The 20349-nt window shown below is 43.8% G+C and overlaps 1 protein-coding gene across 1 annotated transcript in view; it reads right to left on the reverse strand.

Annotated features, from left to right (window-relative positions):
• The window catches only part of EPSTI1 (epithelial stromal interaction 1), a 96750-nt gene extending 90506 nt beyond the window's left edge, over positions 1-6244 (reverse strand). Inside the window, exon 1 of the mRNA XM_043892329.1 lies at positions 5884-6244. Coding sequence (XP_043748264.1) covers positions 5884-6062 — 179 coding nt within the window. The 5' untranslated portion in view covers positions 6063-6244. The remainder of the gene's footprint in view (positions 1-5883) is intronic.
• Between the last annotated feature and the right edge of the window lie 14105 nt (positions 6245-20349).

Consider the following 20349-nt stretch of genomic DNA (forward strand, 5'->3'; position numbering starts at 1 on the left):
ATTAAACTTGGGCAGAGGGGAGGTCATGAGAAAGTCAAATTTGTAGTCAGAAATGTGGGTAGCCTGCAGTCCCCCTTATTGGCTTACTCCTAAAGTGGGGGCAGATTTGTGGGACTGAGCCCTTAACTTGTGGGGTCTATATCAACTCTGAGTACTGTCCAAACTGAATTAGAAACAATCAGTGTTAGAACATATTTGTCAGAAACAAAACAAAAAATACAATTCCTAATCTATCCGGTAGATTACAACTCAAACATTCTCTTTTCTTGGAAGCAATTCTCCTACTCCCAGGGCTAGCTCAGGTGCTGGCTCTGCTTCATGGAGCATATAAAGAGCTACTCATGTAATTCTCTGATAACTGTCTGCCCCGTTAATTAGACCATAAGCCTTATAAGGGCTTGTCTTTTTGTCGAGTAGGTATTTGTTCCTGTATTTCTAATTAAACATCCAGAGCTAGAGATCCTGTCTTACTACAAGGTTGTTGTGAAGAATCAGGGTTAATATTTGTAACGCACTTTAACATACATACGTTAAATACACAAGTATTTGCCACAATTTTTGCTAATCTTTGTTTCTACACTTCTCACTATAAAATTAAGTAAGTAAAGTCGCTCAGTCGTGTCCGACTCTTTGTGACCCCGTGGACGATAGCCTACCAGGCTACTCCGTCCATGGGATCTTCCAGGCAAGAGTACTGGAGTGGGTTGCCATTTCCTTCTCCAAAATTGGCCACAAATAAACTGAGTTTGTATACAAATTAGGTTCAAGTTAACTGTATAGTAAAATTCCACATGATGGGTTCATTTTCAGAATATCTTTTTAGCATCAAGCTAAAGGACCACTTCTATAGATGGTTATAGACCAGTATTTGAACAAAGTGAACCTTGCCTGTATTATTGTCATAGGCAAAGAGCCTTTTGCGTAAAATGCCCTTCCAGAAAAACCCATGCAGTCTACGGCCATACCACCCTGAACGCGCCCGATCTCGTCAGAAAAACCCATGTCTTAGTCTTGTATTTATATTTATCTAGAGTTTGGGGAAAGGGTAAAGGATTACTTTGATTAGAAGTTTGCGCTATTTACTTGGCTTCACCACACACACACACACACACACACACACACACACGCGACTGGTTGTGGATCTTAGTTCCCCCACCAGGGATCAAACCCGTGTCCCCGACAGTGGAAGCACAGAGTCGTAACCACAGGACCGCCAGGGAAGTCCCCATTTTTTCCTCTTTAAATCTGTATAAATAGCTTACAATATTTAAGGCCAAGATAAAATCACCACTGAAAATAATTAGCAAACCTATTATTTATTAGTAAACACTTGTAATTACCTAAATCCAAATAGAATTGAGTGCTTAGCTTTGCCTTAGAGTCTATTAGAGGACCTCGGGAATCTTTCTAACAACATGCCTTAAAGTCTTTTTATATGTAAGTCAGTGTTTTAAACCTGTATGCTTTTACAAGGAATAAACACTCCGGGGTGACAGCACAGTACCTGGTCAGTAAACATCTGTGAAGTGAACTCAAGGATGTCAGCACCCAACATTTACTGGATGTTTGCCTTCTACCAGGCCTGAAACTGTTTTATGCATACACGTATTCACACACACAGACACACACAGACCCTGAGAAGCTGGTATTATCCCACTTCACGTAATGAAGACACTAAAAGATAAAGTAGCTAAAACCTTCTTGAAGTGCAGAGACTAAGTAATGGCAGAATCAGAACTTGAACCCAAGTTCTTTAATCAAAGCTCCTGCTCCTCTGCCCAGATTGGGGCTTGCTTAGTGAGTAAGTGGAAGGATGCATACAAAACAAGGTCAAAGTTCAACTCTATCATATAAATAAGCTCACACTGAAAGAGAACAAGTGAGGTTTCACTATTAAGCACTCAACTCTATCCTTCCTTTTTCTTAATTTTCCATCAGAAAATGCTTCTAATTTCTCCCCAAGAAAATAAATCTTAATGGCTTTTTGTCAGTTTTATTGAGCTGTTATTAGTATCTGCCATTCAACCAGTTTCCTTAGTTTCCTACTTCCATTAAAGGAGACAAGCAAGTATAAACAGCAGATATAAGTGACTAATGGAGATGTAAGAAGCGTTCAGAGTGGTCAAAGCAGGATCTTACACGTTAGATCCTTAGGAGGAAATGTATCTTATACTGTTCTGCTTACTGTAGCTGGTTCGCATGAAAACGATGAGCTCTGTGAAGCACATCTGAACCCTCCCATGTACTCTCTAATGCCTACTGGCAAATTAGAAACTACAAAATGGTACGTAGTGAGGTCTTCAGATACCGGGGTCTGGAAAATTAATTAGAAAACTACCTCTTCCTGAACAATTCAGTCCAGCAAGATTCTGAGGGTAATTTACTGGTACAATTAATTTACAAATAAGAAAACAGATAGATACCACTGCTAATGTTTATGTGATGTTATGAGCTTGCAATTAAATAATTATGTCTAAGTAGATGCTGTATAATAGAAAAAAGGCATAGAGGGTATTTATTATCAACATGAAACCATACATCCATGACCTCTGTTTTATCAAATGCTACAGTTTATAGAGCTGGAAGTTACTCAAAATTAATGGACTTCCATTATGACCAGATAATCCTGCTTTTTTTTTTTTTTTGCCACTATGTTCAGCTTGTGGAACCTTATTGACCCAGCAGGGATGAAACTCCAGGCCCAGGCGGTGAGAGCACTGAGTCCTAACACTGGACTGCAGTGGCGAGGGGTGGGGGGTTGGGGGGTGGGGGGGAGAGTGCGGCAGGGGCGGGGCAGTGCAGGGGGGCGGGAATCTGTGAGGAATCCCCCCACCACCAGCCACTCTGAGTTGGAGACAAATGCAGCAATTTCTAATTGAAATCACCCAGATCACCCACCCCATCTAAGGCCAACTCTAAGTTCAGTTCAGTCGCTCAGTCGTGTCCGACTCTTTGCGACCCCTTGGACTGCAGCACGCCAGGCCTCCCTGTCCATCACCAACTCCCAGAGTTTACTCAAACTCATGTCCACTGAGTCGGTGATGCCATCCAACCATCTCATCCTCTGTCATCCCCTTCTCCTCCTGCCTTCAATCTTTCCCAGCATCAGGGTCTTTTCAAATGAGTCAGCTCTTCGCATCAGGTGGCCAAAGGATTGGAGTTTCAGCTTCAACATCAGTCCTTCCAATGAGAATTCAAGACTGATTTCCTTTAGGATGGACTGGTTGGATCTCCTTGCAGTCCAAGGGACTCTCAAGACTCTTCTCCAAAACCACAGTTCAAAAGCATCAATTCTTCGGCGCTCAGCTTTCTTTATAGTCCAACTCTCACATCCATACATGACCACTGGAAAAACCATAGCCTTGACTGGAAGGACCTTTGTTGGCAAAGTAATGTCTCTGCTTTTTAATATGCTGTCTAGGTTGGTCATAACTTGTCTTCCAAGGAGCAAGCGTCTTTTAATTTCATGGCTGCAGTCACCATCTGCAGTGATTTTGGAGCCCAAAAAATAAGGTCTGTCACTGTTTCCCCATCTATTTGCCATGAAGTGATGGGACCGGATGCCATGATCTTAGTTTTCTGAATGTTGAGCTTTAAGCCAACTTTTTCACTCTCCTATTCCACTTTCATCAAGAAGCTCTTTAGTTCCTCTTCACTTTCTGCCATAAAGGTGGTGTCATCTGCATATCTGAGGTTATTGATATTTCTCCCAGCAATCTTGATTCCAGCTTGTGCATCTTCCAGCCCAGCATTTCTCATGAGGTACTCTGCATATAAGTTAAATAAGCAGGGTAACAATATACACCCTTGACGTCCTCCTTTCCTGATTTGAAACCAATCTGTTGTTCCATGTCCAGTTCTAACTGTTGCTCCCTGACCTGCATACAGATTTCTCAGGAGGCAGGTCAGGTGGTCTGGTACTCCCATCACTTTCAGAATTTTCCACAGTTTGTGGTGATCCACACAGTCAAAGGCTTTGGCATAGTTAATAAAGCAGAAGTAGATGTTTTTCTGGAACTCTCTTGCTTTTTCGATGATCCAGTGGATATTGGCAATTTGATCTCTAGTTCCTCTGCCTTTTCTAAAACCAGTTTGAACATCTGGAAGTTCATGGTTCACATACTGTTGAAGCCTGGCTTGGAGAATTTTGAGCATTACTTTACTGGTGTGTGAGGTGAGTGCAATTGTGTGGTAGTTTAAGCATTCTTTGGCACTGCCTTTCTTTGGGATTGGAATGAAAACTGACCTTTTCCAGTCCAGTGGCCACTGCTGAGTTTTCCAAATTTGCTGGCATATTGAGTGCAGCACTTTGATAGCATCATCATTTAGGATTGGAAATAGCTCAACTGGAATTCCATCAGTTCCTCTAGCTTTGTTCGTAGTGATGCTTCCTAAGGCCCACTTGACTTCACATTCCACTCTAAGTTGAATAATATTAAAAGCCTGGTACTTATGAATTCTTTCAAAAGTTAAGGGATGAAATAAAATCTGTTTATTGGTCATAAGTTTATATATTGTTCCTGAGGAACCAACATTTGTCTTTCATGTAACTAAAAGTTGATGAGAAGGGAGAACTGAAAAGGAAACAACCTATCAATAGAAAGTTCAGTTCAAACAGAGGCAGCTCTTCAAAAGCAGTAATGTCTTTACAAATCTTATTGTTGGCTTAACAAAGTAGCTTACCCATTGGCGGGAAAGAAAGGGTCCCTGACATTTTACATGATAAATGTTTCCAGGATCATAACTGTAGTCCCTGAACCAAAGACCAGGAATAAATGCTACCTGGCTGTTGATAAACGTAGAGCTCTTCTCAAAACTGGAGACAAGAAACACCGCAGGGTTTCCCTGGTGGCCCAGTGGTTAATAATCTGCCTTGCAGTGCAAGGGACACCGGTTCAATCCCTGGTCCAGGATGACCCCACATGCCGCAGAGCAACTAAGCTCGTGCTCCACAACTACTGAGCTCTCACTGTAGAGCCCATGAGCTGCAACTACTAAACCCCCACACCTAGCACCTGTGCTCCACAAGAGAAGCCCACACATGGGCAACTAGGAGGCAGCCATGTGCAGCAACAAAGACCCACCACAGTAAAAATAATAATAATAATAATAATAATAATAAACTCTTCAACACTGCAGCCACTCACATCCTCTCTGACTCAGTCCTCTGGTGCTGAGGCTATTATTTTGTTGTTGGGCTGCAAACTCCTAGAGGCAATATTTGCATCTTCTACCCCATAACACATTCCCTCTTCACCCTTACCCTGGCAGCTGATGTGAAAATACTATTTAGGGCATCAATTTTTTTTTTAAGAAAGGAAATTTTAAAATATTTTCATATTATTTAAGGGCTTCCCTGCTGGCTCAGTTGGTAAACAGCCTGTCTGCAATTCAGGAGACCAGGGTTCGATCCCTGAGTTGGGAAGATACTCTGGCGAAGAGAATGGCAACCCACTCCGGTGTTCTTCTCTAGAGAACCCCCATGGACAGAGGAATCTGGCAGGCTACAGTCCATGGGGTCGCAAAGAATCGGACACGACGGGGAGACTCACACACAAGAGCGTGAGTTCTGGAGATACCTGGAAAATTCGCGAGAAGCCTAGGCAGTCACTGCACACGCATGTCTTTCAGTCCTGGAGCCAGTCACAAGAATCAGGAAAGGAACAGGGGCTGGGATGTTCAGTAAAGGACCCCGGACTGGCACTCTCAATTTATACTGTAATTCACGGTTGTTGCTGTTTAGACAAGTGAACCTTCCTTCTCCCAGGAACCCTGACTGGGCCCGCGTGTTTCACACTCCAAAGATCAGGGAAGAACCTGCGGGTCTGCTCGGGAAAGACCTGCTGGGCCGCCGCCACCCCGGACAGGTGGTTAAATACTTACAACCTCGGGCGCGCGCGCTCCGTGCTCTCCCGCGAAGGGCTCTCGGGAGTCGCCTCCAAATCCCTCCTGGGAGCCTGCGGTGGGCCCAGCTCCCCACGCCAGGCAGGGGGGTCCTGGGTCGGGCGGGAGGCGGCGGGGGCTCCGAACCCGGAGCCCTGCAGTCTAGTGCGGGTGTTCATGGTTCAGAGCCCGCGGGGCCCCGGCCGACGCCGCTGCAGGACGGATGCGGGCGGCGCTGGGATTCGTGGCGGGTCTCGAGACTGCGACTCCGAAGAGCTGCGGCAGCGGTTTTAACAGCTGAGTTTCGGTTTCTCGCTCCCAGCAGCGGACAGCACCGCCCCTCAGGACTTCCCGGACCTCGCTCCTCTTTGGCGCCCTCTGACCTGATCGCAGGAGACCGCCTTCCCGCCCAGCCAGGGATATGGAGCGAACCTGGCCGGCTCCAGGTGAGTCGGTTTGAGGATCTCACAACCACCTTAAATGGTGATTAAAAGCTGTCTATGATCAGCCACGACACCTCGTGTAAGCACGGAGTAGCCATCAGGTAACTGAAATTCCTGAAAGACGCCTTGGGGAGAGTTTAACTGGTCACCCTAATATGAGGTTCCTGCAGACTATTTGAGACTGTGAACAATGCATTAACCTTCAGATGCCAGAGATTAGGTCAATAGTTAAAATCATCTAGACACAATTTGGCCTTTCATCAGTAAAGGCTGCTGTTTGGCTTTTGCCACGTAAGCTCAAGATAGAGGAAATGGAAAATGAAATCAAAGAAAAAGCAAAAGTGGAGAGAAGCAAGCCAAGGGAAGGCAGAGATGACTCCACAGCTAAGTGATTGATCAGACAGTCAAGAAATTTTGATGAAATACCTGCTCTGTGCAAGACATTGGGCAATAATTCAACCATGGTATGGGAATAGTTTAAAATATGGATTTGCAAGATTCTGTAGGTCTGGGGACTAGTGCCCCCATCCATATGTTTAAAAAGCTGGATGGTTCTGAAGTGTGCTGGGTTGATCACCATTGTCCTAAAGCTGGCTGTACAGCCATGAAAGAAGTCTCTTCCTTCACCTAACCTGTACCCTAAGACAGCGGTCCCCAACAGTTTTGGCACCAGGGACTGATTTCCTGGAAGAATGACTGCTGGAGAGGCATGGTTTCAGGCTAACTCAAGTGCATTACATTTATCGTGCCCTTTGTTTCTGTTATTACTACATCAGCTCCACCTCAGATCCCAGAGGTTGGGAATCAGAGAAACTAGGATTTAACCCCTCTGAGTGATTCAAGGGGACATTTGGGAACGAGCCACAAAAGTCAAGAAGTTCACCAGGAAGAAGGAGGCTTGTGGCTTAAGCTGACAAGGTGTATACCTAACTCCAGGTGGGGCAGGATGGTGGGGCACCCCAGCCTGTAGTCAGGGAGTCACCAAGGAGCCCAGTTGTTTTGCTTGTCTTACGGGTACTTGGCTCAGTCTGTAAAGAATCTACCTGCAAGGCAGGAGACCGCCTGCAATACAGGAGACTAGGGTTGGATCCCTGGTTCGGGAAGATCCGCTGGAGAAGGAAATGGCAACCCCTTCCAGTATTCTTGCCTGCAGAATCCCATGGACAGAGGAGCCTGGCGGCCTACAGTTGCAAAAGAGGGTTGCAAAAAAGTTGAATACAACTTAGCAACTAAACCACACACTGGTACTTAGAAAAGGAAGACAAACACATGTTTGATAGCTAGTGAAAGAATTAAAGGAAGGGCAGGCAGTGGGTGGAGGGGGACAAGAGAGGAGAAGGTAGTGACAAGGTACTTGTCAGGAAAGGAAGTCAAGGTTTCTAGGCCACCCTGCAGCGTTAGAGGTCTGTCAAGTAGACTTGGGTTCTTGAACTTCAGAGAGCATCAGAACCACCTGGAGAGTGTGTTGAAACAGTCTCCTGGCCCCTAATCCTTGTGTCTGAGATTCAGTAGGTCTGGGGTGGGACCCTGTGGGGTATTTTGAGGATTTATAAATAATCCACACCAGTGGTTCTCAAATGGAGTTGATTTTGCCTCCCGCAGACATTTGGTGATGCCTAGAGGTAATTATTGTGGAGCCTGGAAGTTGCTGGAGGTGGGACTACTGGCATCTAGTGGAGGCCAGGGAAGCTGCTAAACCCCCTCAGTGCGCAGGACAGGCCTCCCCACACAGAAAATCATCCTGCCCCAAACATCACCAGATCAAGTTAAAAGCTTTTAAACAGCAAAGGAAACCATAAACAAGATGAAAAGACAACCCTCAGAATGGGAGAAAATAGTTGCAAATGAAGCAACTGGCAATGGATTAATCTCCAAAATATGCAAGCAGCTCAGGCAGCTCAATATCAGAAAAACAAACAACCCAATCAAAAAATGGACTGAAGACCTAAACTGGCATTTCTCTAAAGAAGACATACAGACAGCCAACAAACACATGAAAAGATGCTCCACATCACTCATTATTAGAGAAATGCAAAGCAAAACTACAATATGGTATCATCTCACAGCGGTCAGAATGGCCCTCATCAAAAAATCAACAGACAAATACTGGAGAGGATGTGGAGAAGAGACAACCCTCTTGCATTATTGGTGGGAATGTAAATTGATCCAGCCACTTTGGAGAACAGTATGGAGATTTCTTTAATAACTAGGACTAAAACTACCATATGACCCAGAAATCCCACTACTGGGCATGTAACCTGAGAAAACCACAGTTCTTAAAGACACATATACCCCAGTGCATTGCAGCACTATTTACAATAGCCAGGACACGGAAGCCACCGCAGTGTCTATCGACGGATGAAGGGATAAAGAAGTGGTGGTACATATATACAATGGTATATTACTCAGCTATAAAAATGAACAAATTTGAGTCAGTTCTAGTGAGTTGGATTAACTTAGAGCTGTTACACAGAATGAAGTAAGTCAGAAAGAGAAAGATATCACATATTAATGCATACATATGGAATCTAGAGAAATGGTAGTGATGAACCTATTTGTAGGGCAGCAATGGAGATGCAGACATAGAGAACGGATTTGTGGACATAAAGAGGGAAGGAGAGGGTGGGACAGACTGAGAAAGTAGCACTGACATATATACATCACTATATGTTAAATGACAGCCAGTGGGAACCCTCTGTATGATACAGGGAGCTCAGCCCGGTGCTCTGTGACAACCTACAGGGGTAGGATGGGGTGGGCGGGGAAGGAGCTTAGAGGAGAGGGCATACGTATACCTATGGCTGATTCATGTGGATGCATGGCAGAAACCAGCACAACATTGTAAAGCAACTATCCTCCAATTAAAAATAAATAAATTAGGAAAAGGAAACGACAACCCACACCTATATTCTTGCCTGGGAAATCCCACGGACAGAGGAGCCTGATGGGCTACAGTTCATGGGGTCACAAGAGTTAGAGACGATTTACTGACTAAACAACAGCAAAGAGCCAGAGTCACTTAATGGTTGCAGTTTTATGGTGACTTTAAGGCTTTAGATTTGTAAGTGGGTAAGTGGTACAACCATTCATTATTAATCAGGTGGAAGGTGAGACAATGATTTGAGACTGGGCGGGCTGGAGGTGCCTGCAAGGTGAGACATGCTTACTACCATGGATCTGGGTGGTCTTTCTGGGGGTGATGAGCTTCAGAATCTCTTCCCCTGGGAAAACACCATAGGAACTTTTGTTTCAGAAGAGAAAGCAGTTGTTTTTGGCGGTTAGATTACATTGAAATTTTGAGTAAGGGAAAGCCCATTAGGGGAAAACCAGTTCTGTTAAAGGTAATATGAGAACTGACTTTAGGAATGCACTTAGTTGACCATGTTTATTTTACAAAACAACCGTGCAATACACCCATGTTTCAAACGTAAGAAATAGAAGATAATGGTCAAAATCTAAATTGTTTATTCTATTAATGTTCGCTACTCTCGGCTACATTCTCAAAGTGTTTTTAAAAATGTGAATATGATTTGTGATTACAATAGACATCTACAAGCTTCTTCAGGGTGCTTAAGAGTGAGTCATCTACTGCCTTATCACCCATTGTTTCACCTTAGTCTGTTAGTCACTTAGTCGGGTTGGACTCTTTGCCACCCATGGACTGTGACCGAGTCCAAGCCCAGTCTGCTCACCACACAAGAGGCCAATGAAAGAGACCAGATGTTGAGGCAAGGAAAACTACTTTATTCTGAAAACCAGCTGACCGAGAAGATGGCAGGCTAGTTGCCTCAAAATAACCATCGTATTGGGGGTCTGGACGCCCAGCTCTTTTATAGATCAGAGGTGGTGGGGGAGGTGAGGAAGCAAAGTAAAAAGGACATTAATCTTGCAAACATATCCCAGAACAGGCAAGCGTCAGGCAGGGAATCTATAGGTGGACAGAGTCCTGAACAAAGGCACTTAGTTTAACAGTCAGGCAGAGAGGCAGGATTCTCTGAGGCAGGCCATTCTGTATGATTATGATAACAATAGCAACAAAAAGCAAGTCAAAGAAACAGTTCCAACATGGAGTCAGAATTGGCTTCTTCTCTGCAACAGGACTGCCGCTGTCCAGACTCCTCTGTTCATGGACTTCTCCAGGCAAGAATACTGGAGTGGGCTGCCACTTCCTCCTCCAGGGGATCTTCCCAACCCAGGGGTCATCCCAGGTCTCCTGCACTGCAGGCACATTCTTTACCGTCTGAGCCACCAGACAAGCCCACCTTATGTGTGTGCACTCGTATGAGAAGATGAGCTGGTCTTTTGCATGGGTTGTCCTGAGGTGTGTGCCTCTGTGGCATCGCTGGTGGGGAGGGGCAGGGCAAGGGGCAAGATTCTGGACCTCCATCCCTGCTCCCACAGGAGTCTTCTAGCCCTCATCTCTTCTATACAGTGGGCTGCTGCCTGATTTCTGTTTGAAGCAAGAGTTCTATGGCTTTAAAAGTTTGTAGCACCACTGTACTAGACAGTTGTTTATATATTTTAAGACAGCAGTGCACAACCTTTTTGACACCTGGGACCTGTTTCATAGAAGACGATTTTTCCACAGATCTGGGCACTGGGGAGTAGTTTGGGGATGTTTCAAACATATTACGGTGAAGTGAAAGTCGCTCAGTCATGTCCAACTCTTTGAGACCCCATGGGCTATACAGTCCATGGAATTCTCCAGGCTGGAATCCTGGAGTGGGTAGCCTTTCCCTTCTCCAGGGGATCTTCCCAACCCAGGGATTGAACCAGGGTCTCCTGCATCACAGGCAGATTCTTTATTAACTGAGCCACAAGGGAAGCCCGACTTGGATGGCATCACTGACTCAATGGACGTGAGTTTGAGCAAGGTCCAGGAGTTGGTGATGGACAGGGAAGCCTGGCGTGTTGCAGTCCATGGGGTCGCGAGGAGCTGGACACGACTGAGCAGCTGAACTGAACTGAAGCACATTACATTTACTGTGCATTTTATTATTATTACATCAACTCTACCTCAGATCATCAGGCATTAGATCCTAGAGGATGGGGACCCCTGTTTTAGAGACCAGGGGAATAGCTGAAGCCTAGTGAGATAGATAAATTGCCTGAAATGTGGCCAATTAGAGATTTGTTTAGGAAACGGTTTTCTTTTAAAATAGAACTGCCTCCGGGAAATAATCATTATTCATTCCTTTAGGTAAAGAAGTTTAATCTGAGCAAAAGATATTTTGATGGGGGAAGAGGGAAGCTGAGGGAAAAAGAGGAGGATTCCAAAAAGCTGTGCAAAGGAAAATGCTGTTTAAATGAGACCTTGTTGAGAAGTGGCAATTCAGGGCTCAATGAGCAGGTTTAGCCAGCACCATGAGCAAAGATTGCAGCGAAAAGAACCTTCACCAATTTGGTCAAATCCAGGTGTGTCTTTATTTTCTGAGGAAATAAATGGAAACATATAAAAACATATCTGATTTTTAAATCAGTTGCCTTAGATATTCCTTCATTAGTGTGAATAAATAAATATAAATAGATATACATTGTTGTTGTTTAGTCGCTACAGTGAAAGTGTTAGTCACTTGGTCGTGACTCTGACCTCATGGTCTGTCCATGGAATTCTTCAGGCAAGAGTACTGGAGTGGATGGGTTTCCGTTTCCTTCTTCAGGAGATCTTCCCAACTCAGGGATGGAACCTGGGTCTCCTACATTGCAGGCGGATTCTTTACCGATGAACCACCAGAGAAGCCCAAATACAGATACATAGATTTGGCTTTTTCTTGTCATTAAGTGTCCCATGAAGGGCTTCCCTAGTGGCTCAGCTGATAAAGAATCTGCCTGCAATGCGGGAGACCTGGGTTTGATCCCTGGGTTGGGAAGATCCCCTGGAGAAGGGACAGGATACCCACTCCAGTATTCTGGCCTGGAGAATTCCATGACTGTATTGTCCATGGGGTCACAAAGAGTTAGACATGACTGAGAACTTTCACTTTCAAGTGTCCCATGAAAATAGTTGAAAATTCTAAAAAGTCTCACTTCCTTAAATTTGATTCTACAGCGAAAAGTTAGATTAGACAACAGTTAAAGATTTTTTTTTTCTCTTGTAACAAAGGAACTACTTGAAACACCTAATATTTGGCATAGCCTCATTTTATGTATGTATGTGTGTGTGTGTGTGTGTGTGTGTGAGTGTGTGTGAGAAAGAATGAGCATATTTATATCATGACAATTTCATATTCTTTAGAAATTCTTCAGATTTGTAGCATAACATCATGGAATGCTGCAGTAATAAGTCACCTTAAATTCTTGGAAGAAATCTTTATTTAATGTTAAGCATATACCATCTACTCTGTCAACCCCGGATGCTATGGTGGGGAACAGACAGAACCTTGTTATTCCAGCTCCAAGTTTAAGATTATCTAACTACCACCTTATTTTAGGAAACAGAAAGTTAGAGAGGTAAAGTGATGTCAGCATTATGTAACAAATCCATGGCAGAACCAGAACTTGATTTAGGTCTTCTGAGTCCAAGTCTAGGTTTTAACATTTTGAAAGATGATTGTGACAAAATACATTTTTGACAAAGTTTGAAATTTGAAACATTTCTCAATTATTGTAATTTTTCCAGAGAGCAGCTGTATATTATTTTTCCAAAACAGTTGTGTCAAAGCTTCTAAACCTATCAGAATCAACGTTAATAGAAGCCTTAACACTTCAATATGCCTCCCTATAATTACATGATCAAATGATCTATATCATGACAGTACTTTTTGCAACAAGTCATATTTGCAGCAAAACATGCTCACTTTAGCTCAAATTCCTGTTCTTTAACAGTGTTAAAATAATTAACTTTATAGTGTAGCATAAAGACTTCTACTTAAGAATGGAAAGATGTACATTTTCTCCCTCTGTTTTTCTGTTGACAATGTGTCCTGTCACTTGGGAAAATAGGAAATGTAGAAACGTGCTTTTGATGATATTTCCTGTCTTCTGGAAGGTGGCTGAATTTGTTTGTACATTTGAATCTGAGGAGGACATAATTGCTCCCGTCTCTGGCTTCTAACACCGTGTGGCAGCTGTCACAGGACCTCTACTGGAGCTTCTGTGGTGGTCTGGTGGTTGGGAATCTGCCTGCCATTGCAAGGAATATAGGTTCAATCCCTGGTCTGGGAAGAGCCCACATGCCACGGGAAAGCCAAGCCTGTGCGCCTCAACTATTGAGCCCGGGTGATCTAGAGCCCGTGCCCTGCAACAAGAGACGCCACTGCAATGAGGAGCCCTCACACCACAGCTAGAGAGTAGCCTAGCAGCTAGAGAAAGACTGAGAGCGGCAACAAAGACTCAGCACAACAAAAAATAAATAAATCTAAAAAAAAAAAAAAAAAAGACCTCTACTGGCTGCAGGGAGAAAGGAATCTCCCTTAACTTCGGAAAAACTTCTGAAGACTCAGTCAGCGGCTTGGGAGATTCCCCTGAACTGGTTCTTTAGCTGTGATAGATGAATCAGACAGAAACTCTACAGAGCACAGTCAGTTTTTCACTCACTGACTGTGCTTTTTCCACAAGTGCCCCCTCTTTGGGAACTCCTCATTGTTGTGATGTGTTAACTCTCGGCCAACTCTTTTGTGAGCATTCACAGTCCTTTGTAAATATGGCCAAGTCAGTAAGAGAAAGTGTGTTGCTAGATACGTGGGGGCAAGGGGAAGTTAGGCAGAAAGACTCAACCTTGAGATGTGGCAGTGCCATTTAAGAGTTTTTGACCTCAGGCAACCACTGAAACTCTCTGAACTCTGGCTGCTTCATTTGTAAGATGGAAATATGAATCATAATAATACCACCTGTCCGATCTACCTTTAGGGATTTGCGAGGACCAAATGAAATAACAAGTGAAAGTGGTTCATAAATTGCCCCTTGATGCCATATAAATGGAAGTTATTTTTTTGAGCTGTCAATGCAAGAGCTTTATATATGTTTTCTAATAATACTTAAATTTGTCCTCATAGAGTTCTTAACTTCAGTTCCCACAGTTCTTGACTTTCAATTGCTAAAACATTACAGAGCTATATCCTCAGTGTGTTTTATCTTGAAATCCCTTTCAGAATAGAAATAAAGCAGTATATACTTTTATTTACTAACACATAAATGCCTGGCACAGACATGGAGTCCCCAGTGAAGCTGAAACTCTGTTGGCATAACTGGAAGACACTGGGCACTTCATAGACATTTTGTGACACTCTTCTATCCCTAATGCCTTCTGGAAGCTTGCAAGAGTTTCATTTCTATGGATAACACCTAGGGTTCTCCTGTTTGACTTGACTTGAAGGAGTCATATTAGAAATTCCCATGACCTTTCAGTAATTACACGAGTGTGACTTGCGGTTGGGTTCCCCATAGGCATACCACACAAGCTGAAGTTGAAGACTCCTCTGAGTGGTCCTCAGCAGTCCAACTAGGTGGCTCCTTTCCTTGAGGTACCAGTAAGACAATTCCTGAAAATGGTTCAGATAATCAAGTTACATGTAGCCCCAGGAAAGGGAGTGCTGCCTATATTGTCTACCAAGGTTTGCTGTTCAAACTTTAGACTGTGGATCTGTGTTTAGATCTTGGCTCCACCATTTACAACTGAGAGGTTTTGGATGAATTATTGAATATCCAGAGGCTTCGTTTCTTCAACGGTTAAATGGGAATAAGAGTCACGCTGCTGCTAAGTTGCTTCAGTCATGTCCAACTCTGTGCAACCCTGTAGACAGCAGTCCACCAGGTTCCTCCGTCCCTGGGATTCTCCAGGCAAGAACACTGGAGTGGGTTGCCATTTCCTTCTCCAATGCATGCATGCACGCTAATTCGCTTCATTCGTGACTGACTCTGTGCGACCCCATGGACAGCAGCCCACCAGGCTCCTCTGCACAGGGGATTCTCTAAGCAAGAATCCTGGAGTGGGTTGCCATTTCCTTCTCCAGAATAAGAGTCATAGACCAACTAAATAATGTTGTTGTATGAATTAGGTGGCTTCCCTGGTGGCTCAGTGGTAAAGAATCTGCCTGCCAATACAGGAGACACAGGTTAGATCCCTGGGTCAGGAAGATCCCCTGGAGAAGGACATGGAAACCCGCTTCAGTTTTCTTGCCAGGGAAATCCCATGGACAAAGGAGCCTGGTGCGCTACAGTCCATGGGGTCACAAAAGAGTCAGACATGACTTAGTGACTAAACAATCACAGTGCTTACTACCATATATCCAACCTAGTATACTCAATAAATAAATGCAGTGATCATTTTTTTTAAACCCCAAAACTGAAACAAACTGGGCAATATACTTGAATAAACACTTTATACAAAAGAAGATATCCAAATAGCTAACAAAGAAATGAAAAGGAGCTCCACTTCATTTGTCTTGGGGAAAATGCAAATTGAAATTACAATGATATACCTCCATGCACACAAGAGAAGGGCTAAAATTAAAGAGAAGACTATTGTGAGCAAGGATGTGAAACAACTAGAAGTCTCTTGCTCAGCTAATGGGCTTGTAAACTAGCATTACAACTTGTTTGGAAAACTGTTTGGCAGAATCTTCTAAGGCTGAATAGTTTCATATCCAGCCATCCCACTGTACCTGTGATCTCTTAAGTCATGTGCAAGACTGTTTATATGAGGATGTTTCAGGGGAGTAGAAAACTAGAAACTGCTCCCAAGTCTATCAACGATAGATTAATAAATTGTAGTTAATTCCTCCAGGGTACTGCCATATAATAGTGGGTCTGTATTGATCATTGTCTAAATACTACTTGGCTTCCTGGTGGCTCAGCGGTAGAGAATCCGCCTGCAATGCAGGAGATGTGGGTTCTATCCCTGAGTCGGGAAGATCCTCTGGAGAAGGAAATGGCAACCCTCTCCAGTATTCTTGCCTGGAAAATACTAACGGACAGAGGAGGCTAGCGGGTTGCAGTTTATGGGGTTGCAAAGAGTCTTACAGGACTTTAGTGATTAAACAGCAAAATACTAGTTAGCCATTGTATTACTTCCTCAGGCCATTTGCAGTCATCATTGTATTTCTATCAAGCCCCTCCCCCTCCCACCATGTAACTTCAGTTCAGTTCAGTTCAGTTCAGTCGCTCAGTCGCGTCTGACTCTTTGCGACCCCATGAATCGCAGCACGCCAGGCCTCCCTGTCCATCACAAACTCCCAGAGTTTACTCAAACTCATGCCCATCGAGTGGGTGATGCCATCCAGCCATCTCATCCTCTGTCATCCCCTTCTACTCCTGCCCCAATCCCTCCCAGCATCAGGGTCTTTTCCAGTGAGTCAACTCTTCGCCATGTAACTTAGACTGAATAAACTTTAGGTCCAGCTGCAATAGTAGAGGCTCAAATTAACTGTGGTTTAAACAGCTTAGAAATTTGCTCTTAGGTACCAGTTGTGGCACCCGCAGGCTGTGGCCAGTATGGTAATTCTATGACGCCAAAGGTCTAGGCGCCTACTGTGTTGCTCTGCCTTCTCTAGGGTGTTTCCCTTATGTGCATCTAATGCATAAATCATCCAGCCAGTGAAGAGGGAGAGAAGGAAATCAGAGGGCAAGTCCATTCCTTTTAAGTGTACAACCCAGAGATTGCACTCATCACTTTTGCTCACACATTTAGTTAATTTAGTTAATAGGTCAAGTTTAGTTAATAGTCAAGCTCACTTGTAAGAGTGGCTGAGAAATGTAGTCTTAATTCAGTCATTCAGAACTTATTTCTTGAGTATGTAGTGTATACCAGGCATTGGGGTTAGAGCAGTGAATCAGTCCGTTGAAAAGCCCCGCCGTTCTAGAAAAGCCTTTCATTCTAGATGCGTGTGGCCATTCGTGCTCAGTTGCTTCGGTTGTGTCTGACTCTGTGAGACCCCATGGGCTGTAGCCCACCAGGCTCTTCTGTCCATGGGATTCTTCAGGCAAGAAGACTGCAGCGGGTTGCCATGCCCTCCTCCAGGGGATCTTCCTGACCCAGGGATGGAAACCAAGTCTCCAGTGTCTCCTGCATTGCAGGCAGATTCTTTACCACTGAGCCACAGGGGAAGCCTCATTCTAGATGGACAACTAACAAAAATAAGATATGTACTGTGTTAGATATTATTAAGAAATATGGTAGTCAGATTTCAAGGTGGCCTGCAGTAATTCTTGCTTCCTACTCCAAATTTGGGATAAAATGTAATGTAGCAGTAGGCAATTAATATAGATTTTAATACTTGGAAGTGTGGTGCAGTTTAACAAAAACTGAGAATATGGGCTTGGCTTTGGAACAGAGAGCAATAGCTGAAAAGACTTTTAGGAAAAAGTGAAGTTTAGGACCATTAAAAAGACTTATTGGTGCAGGCACCTCCAGCGCCTCAACAGACGAAGACATGGAGACAGAGGCTGTCAATGAGATCCTGGAAGACATCCCAGAACATGAAGAAGACTACCTTGACTCAACTCTGCAAGACGAAGAGATTATTATTGCAGAGTACTTATCCTATGTAGAGAACATAAAGTCAGCAGCAAAGAAAAACTAAGCGATAAACAGAAATAACTTTTAAGTTTCTGCTTATAAATATTCTATCCTTTTGAAGGTGTTAAAAAAAAAAAAGACTTATTGGAAGTCTATACCCTCTAAGAAGGCTGCCAATGAAAGATGAGGGAAAATGTTATCAGGAACTGAAGAATAGGGATGTTTGGTGTGCAGTGGTAGATAGTTTAGCAACATTGTTAGCTATGGTAATGTGGGCAGCAGAAAATAAACTCAATAAGTTGAGTTATCTAGCTAAGGAAATTTCCAGGCAGAATGTTGAAGATCCTACCTAATTTATTCTTGCTGCTTATAATAAAATATGAGAAAGTGAAAGTGTTAGTCTCTCAATCATGTCTGAACCTTTGCAACCCCGTGGACTATATAGCCCACCAGGCTCCTCTGTCCATGGGCTTCTCTGTGCAACAATACTGGAGTGGGTTGCCATTACCTTCTCCAGGGGATCTTCCCACCTCAGGGATAGAACCTGCGTCTCCTGCATTGCAGGCAGATTCTTTACCATCTGAGCCAAAAATAGGGGAAGAGAGAGAGAGAACCTCAATGAAGGATTATTAAACAAAAAGGAGCCAGGACTTACTGGTTTTGGAAGCACCCTCTCAAATAGTAAACTAGGCTAAATTTAAGAAATGAGTTGTTGAAGGGATCAGATCAGAGCACCATCCTGAAAACCTAATGGAAAGAGGAAGTTGAGAGAGCAGCTGTTCATTCTTTTAAGACATAAGGTTATAAATACCTCAGGAAATCATTCAGTCCAAGAATAAAAACTTTCAGAAACTCAAGAGTGTTGACCTTCAAAGTTTGTCCTTCAAGACAAAAAGCCAAGGTGGTGTTTTTTGTCCAATGGAATAAATCCAAATAAGATTCATTAAAAAAAAAAAACCTTCAGACAATTTAAGAGAATTGTATTTGTACAAACACCACCAGTTTGGACTGAAAGAGACGTACATTAAAAAAACGAAAAAAAGTCTTAGACTGACAGGAATTGGGCTGAGAAAACCTCACAGCTATACACCTCGGCTACCTTTCCTGGGGGAAAGGTAACTTAAAGGACCGAACTTAAAGCCCCACATGTAATCAAATGCCATAAAGAGTTATTCCTGGACTTCCCTGGTGGCCCTGTGGCTAAGAATCTGCCTGTTCACACAGAGGGCACGAGTTCGATCCCAGGTCTAGGAAGATTCCACCTGCCACGGAGCAACGAAGCCCATGCGCCTCAGTTACTGAACCCATGTTCCACGACAGAAAAAGCCACTGCAGTGAGAAGCCCGTGCACCTCAAGGAGGAGTAGCCCCTGCTCGCCACAACTAGAGGAAGCCCACGTGTAGCAGCAAGGACCCAGCGCCGACAGAAATAAAAATAATTGAATAAGAAGGTGTGAGTCCTTATCAAGGGAGTATCAGTCTGTGCCTCACTGGAGTTCAGAGTTGCCATAGCCCAGGGGGACCAGAGTATCTATATTGGATATGCTGGGGAAAGATAACTTGTCCCTTTACTTCTTACACATGTAAGGAGCCTCAGCTGTATCAGACCTGATTTAGATGACAAATTCTAGATTGGAGCTGGTGCTCTAATGGGATGAGATTTACAAGGGGGTATTGAAGGTGGGTGTATTGTGCATGTTGGAGAGATATGAGTCTTTGGGGACCCATGAGCATACTGTGGCAGCTAACCTCCAAGAGGGCTTCCAATGATTATTTAGGATAGACTGAAGGAAATCAAGGATGGAAGCAAGAAGGTGAGTTGAGAAGCTATTGCAGTAATCCAGATGAGAAATGGTGGCTTGGGCCAGCACAGTAGCCATAATGAGGTAATGAGAAATGGCAAGATTCTGGGATATGTCTTAAAAGTATATTGAACATGATTTTGAAAGTAGGATTAATAAGAAAAGACTGGATGTGAGTTGTTCAGAAAGGATTCAAGATGATATATAAAGATTATTGGCAGGAAGGATGGAGTCTCACATCCTTTGGGGAAGGCTGTGAGAGAGACATGAGCTCACTTTCAGACTTGGTAAGTTTTAAAAGCCTACTTGATATCCAAGTGGAGAAAGTTACTGAAGTCCAAGTGTGAATTCAAGAGCTTGCTTGTGAAAGTTGCTCAGTTGTGTCTGACTCTTGGTGACCTCATGGACTATACAGTCCATGGAATTCTCCAGGCCAGAATACTGGAGTGGGTAGCCTTTCCCTTCTCCAGGGGATCTTCCCAACCCAGGGATTGAACCCAGGTCTCCCACATTGCAGGTGGATTCTTTACCAGCTGAGAGTTCAAGAGAGATATTCCCAAACTAAAGATAAAAATTTGGAACTCACCAGTAGGAAGATCCCCCGAGGAAGGCATGGAAATCCACTCCAGGATTCTTGCCTAGAGAATCCCATGGATAGAGGAGCCTGGCAGGCTGCAGTCCATGGGGTCGCAAAGAGTCAGACATGACTCAAGTGAGTTAGCGTGCACACAGCAGCAGATAGTATTTAAAGTCAAGTGATTGGATGA

The sequence above is a fragment of the Cervus elaphus genome, chromosome 30 (genome assembly GCF_910594005.1).
Source record: "Cervus elaphus chromosome 30, mCerEla1.1, whole genome shotgun sequence".
Taxonomy (NCBI): Eukaryota; Metazoa; Chordata; class Mammalia; order Artiodactyla; family Cervidae; genus Cervus; species Cervus elaphus.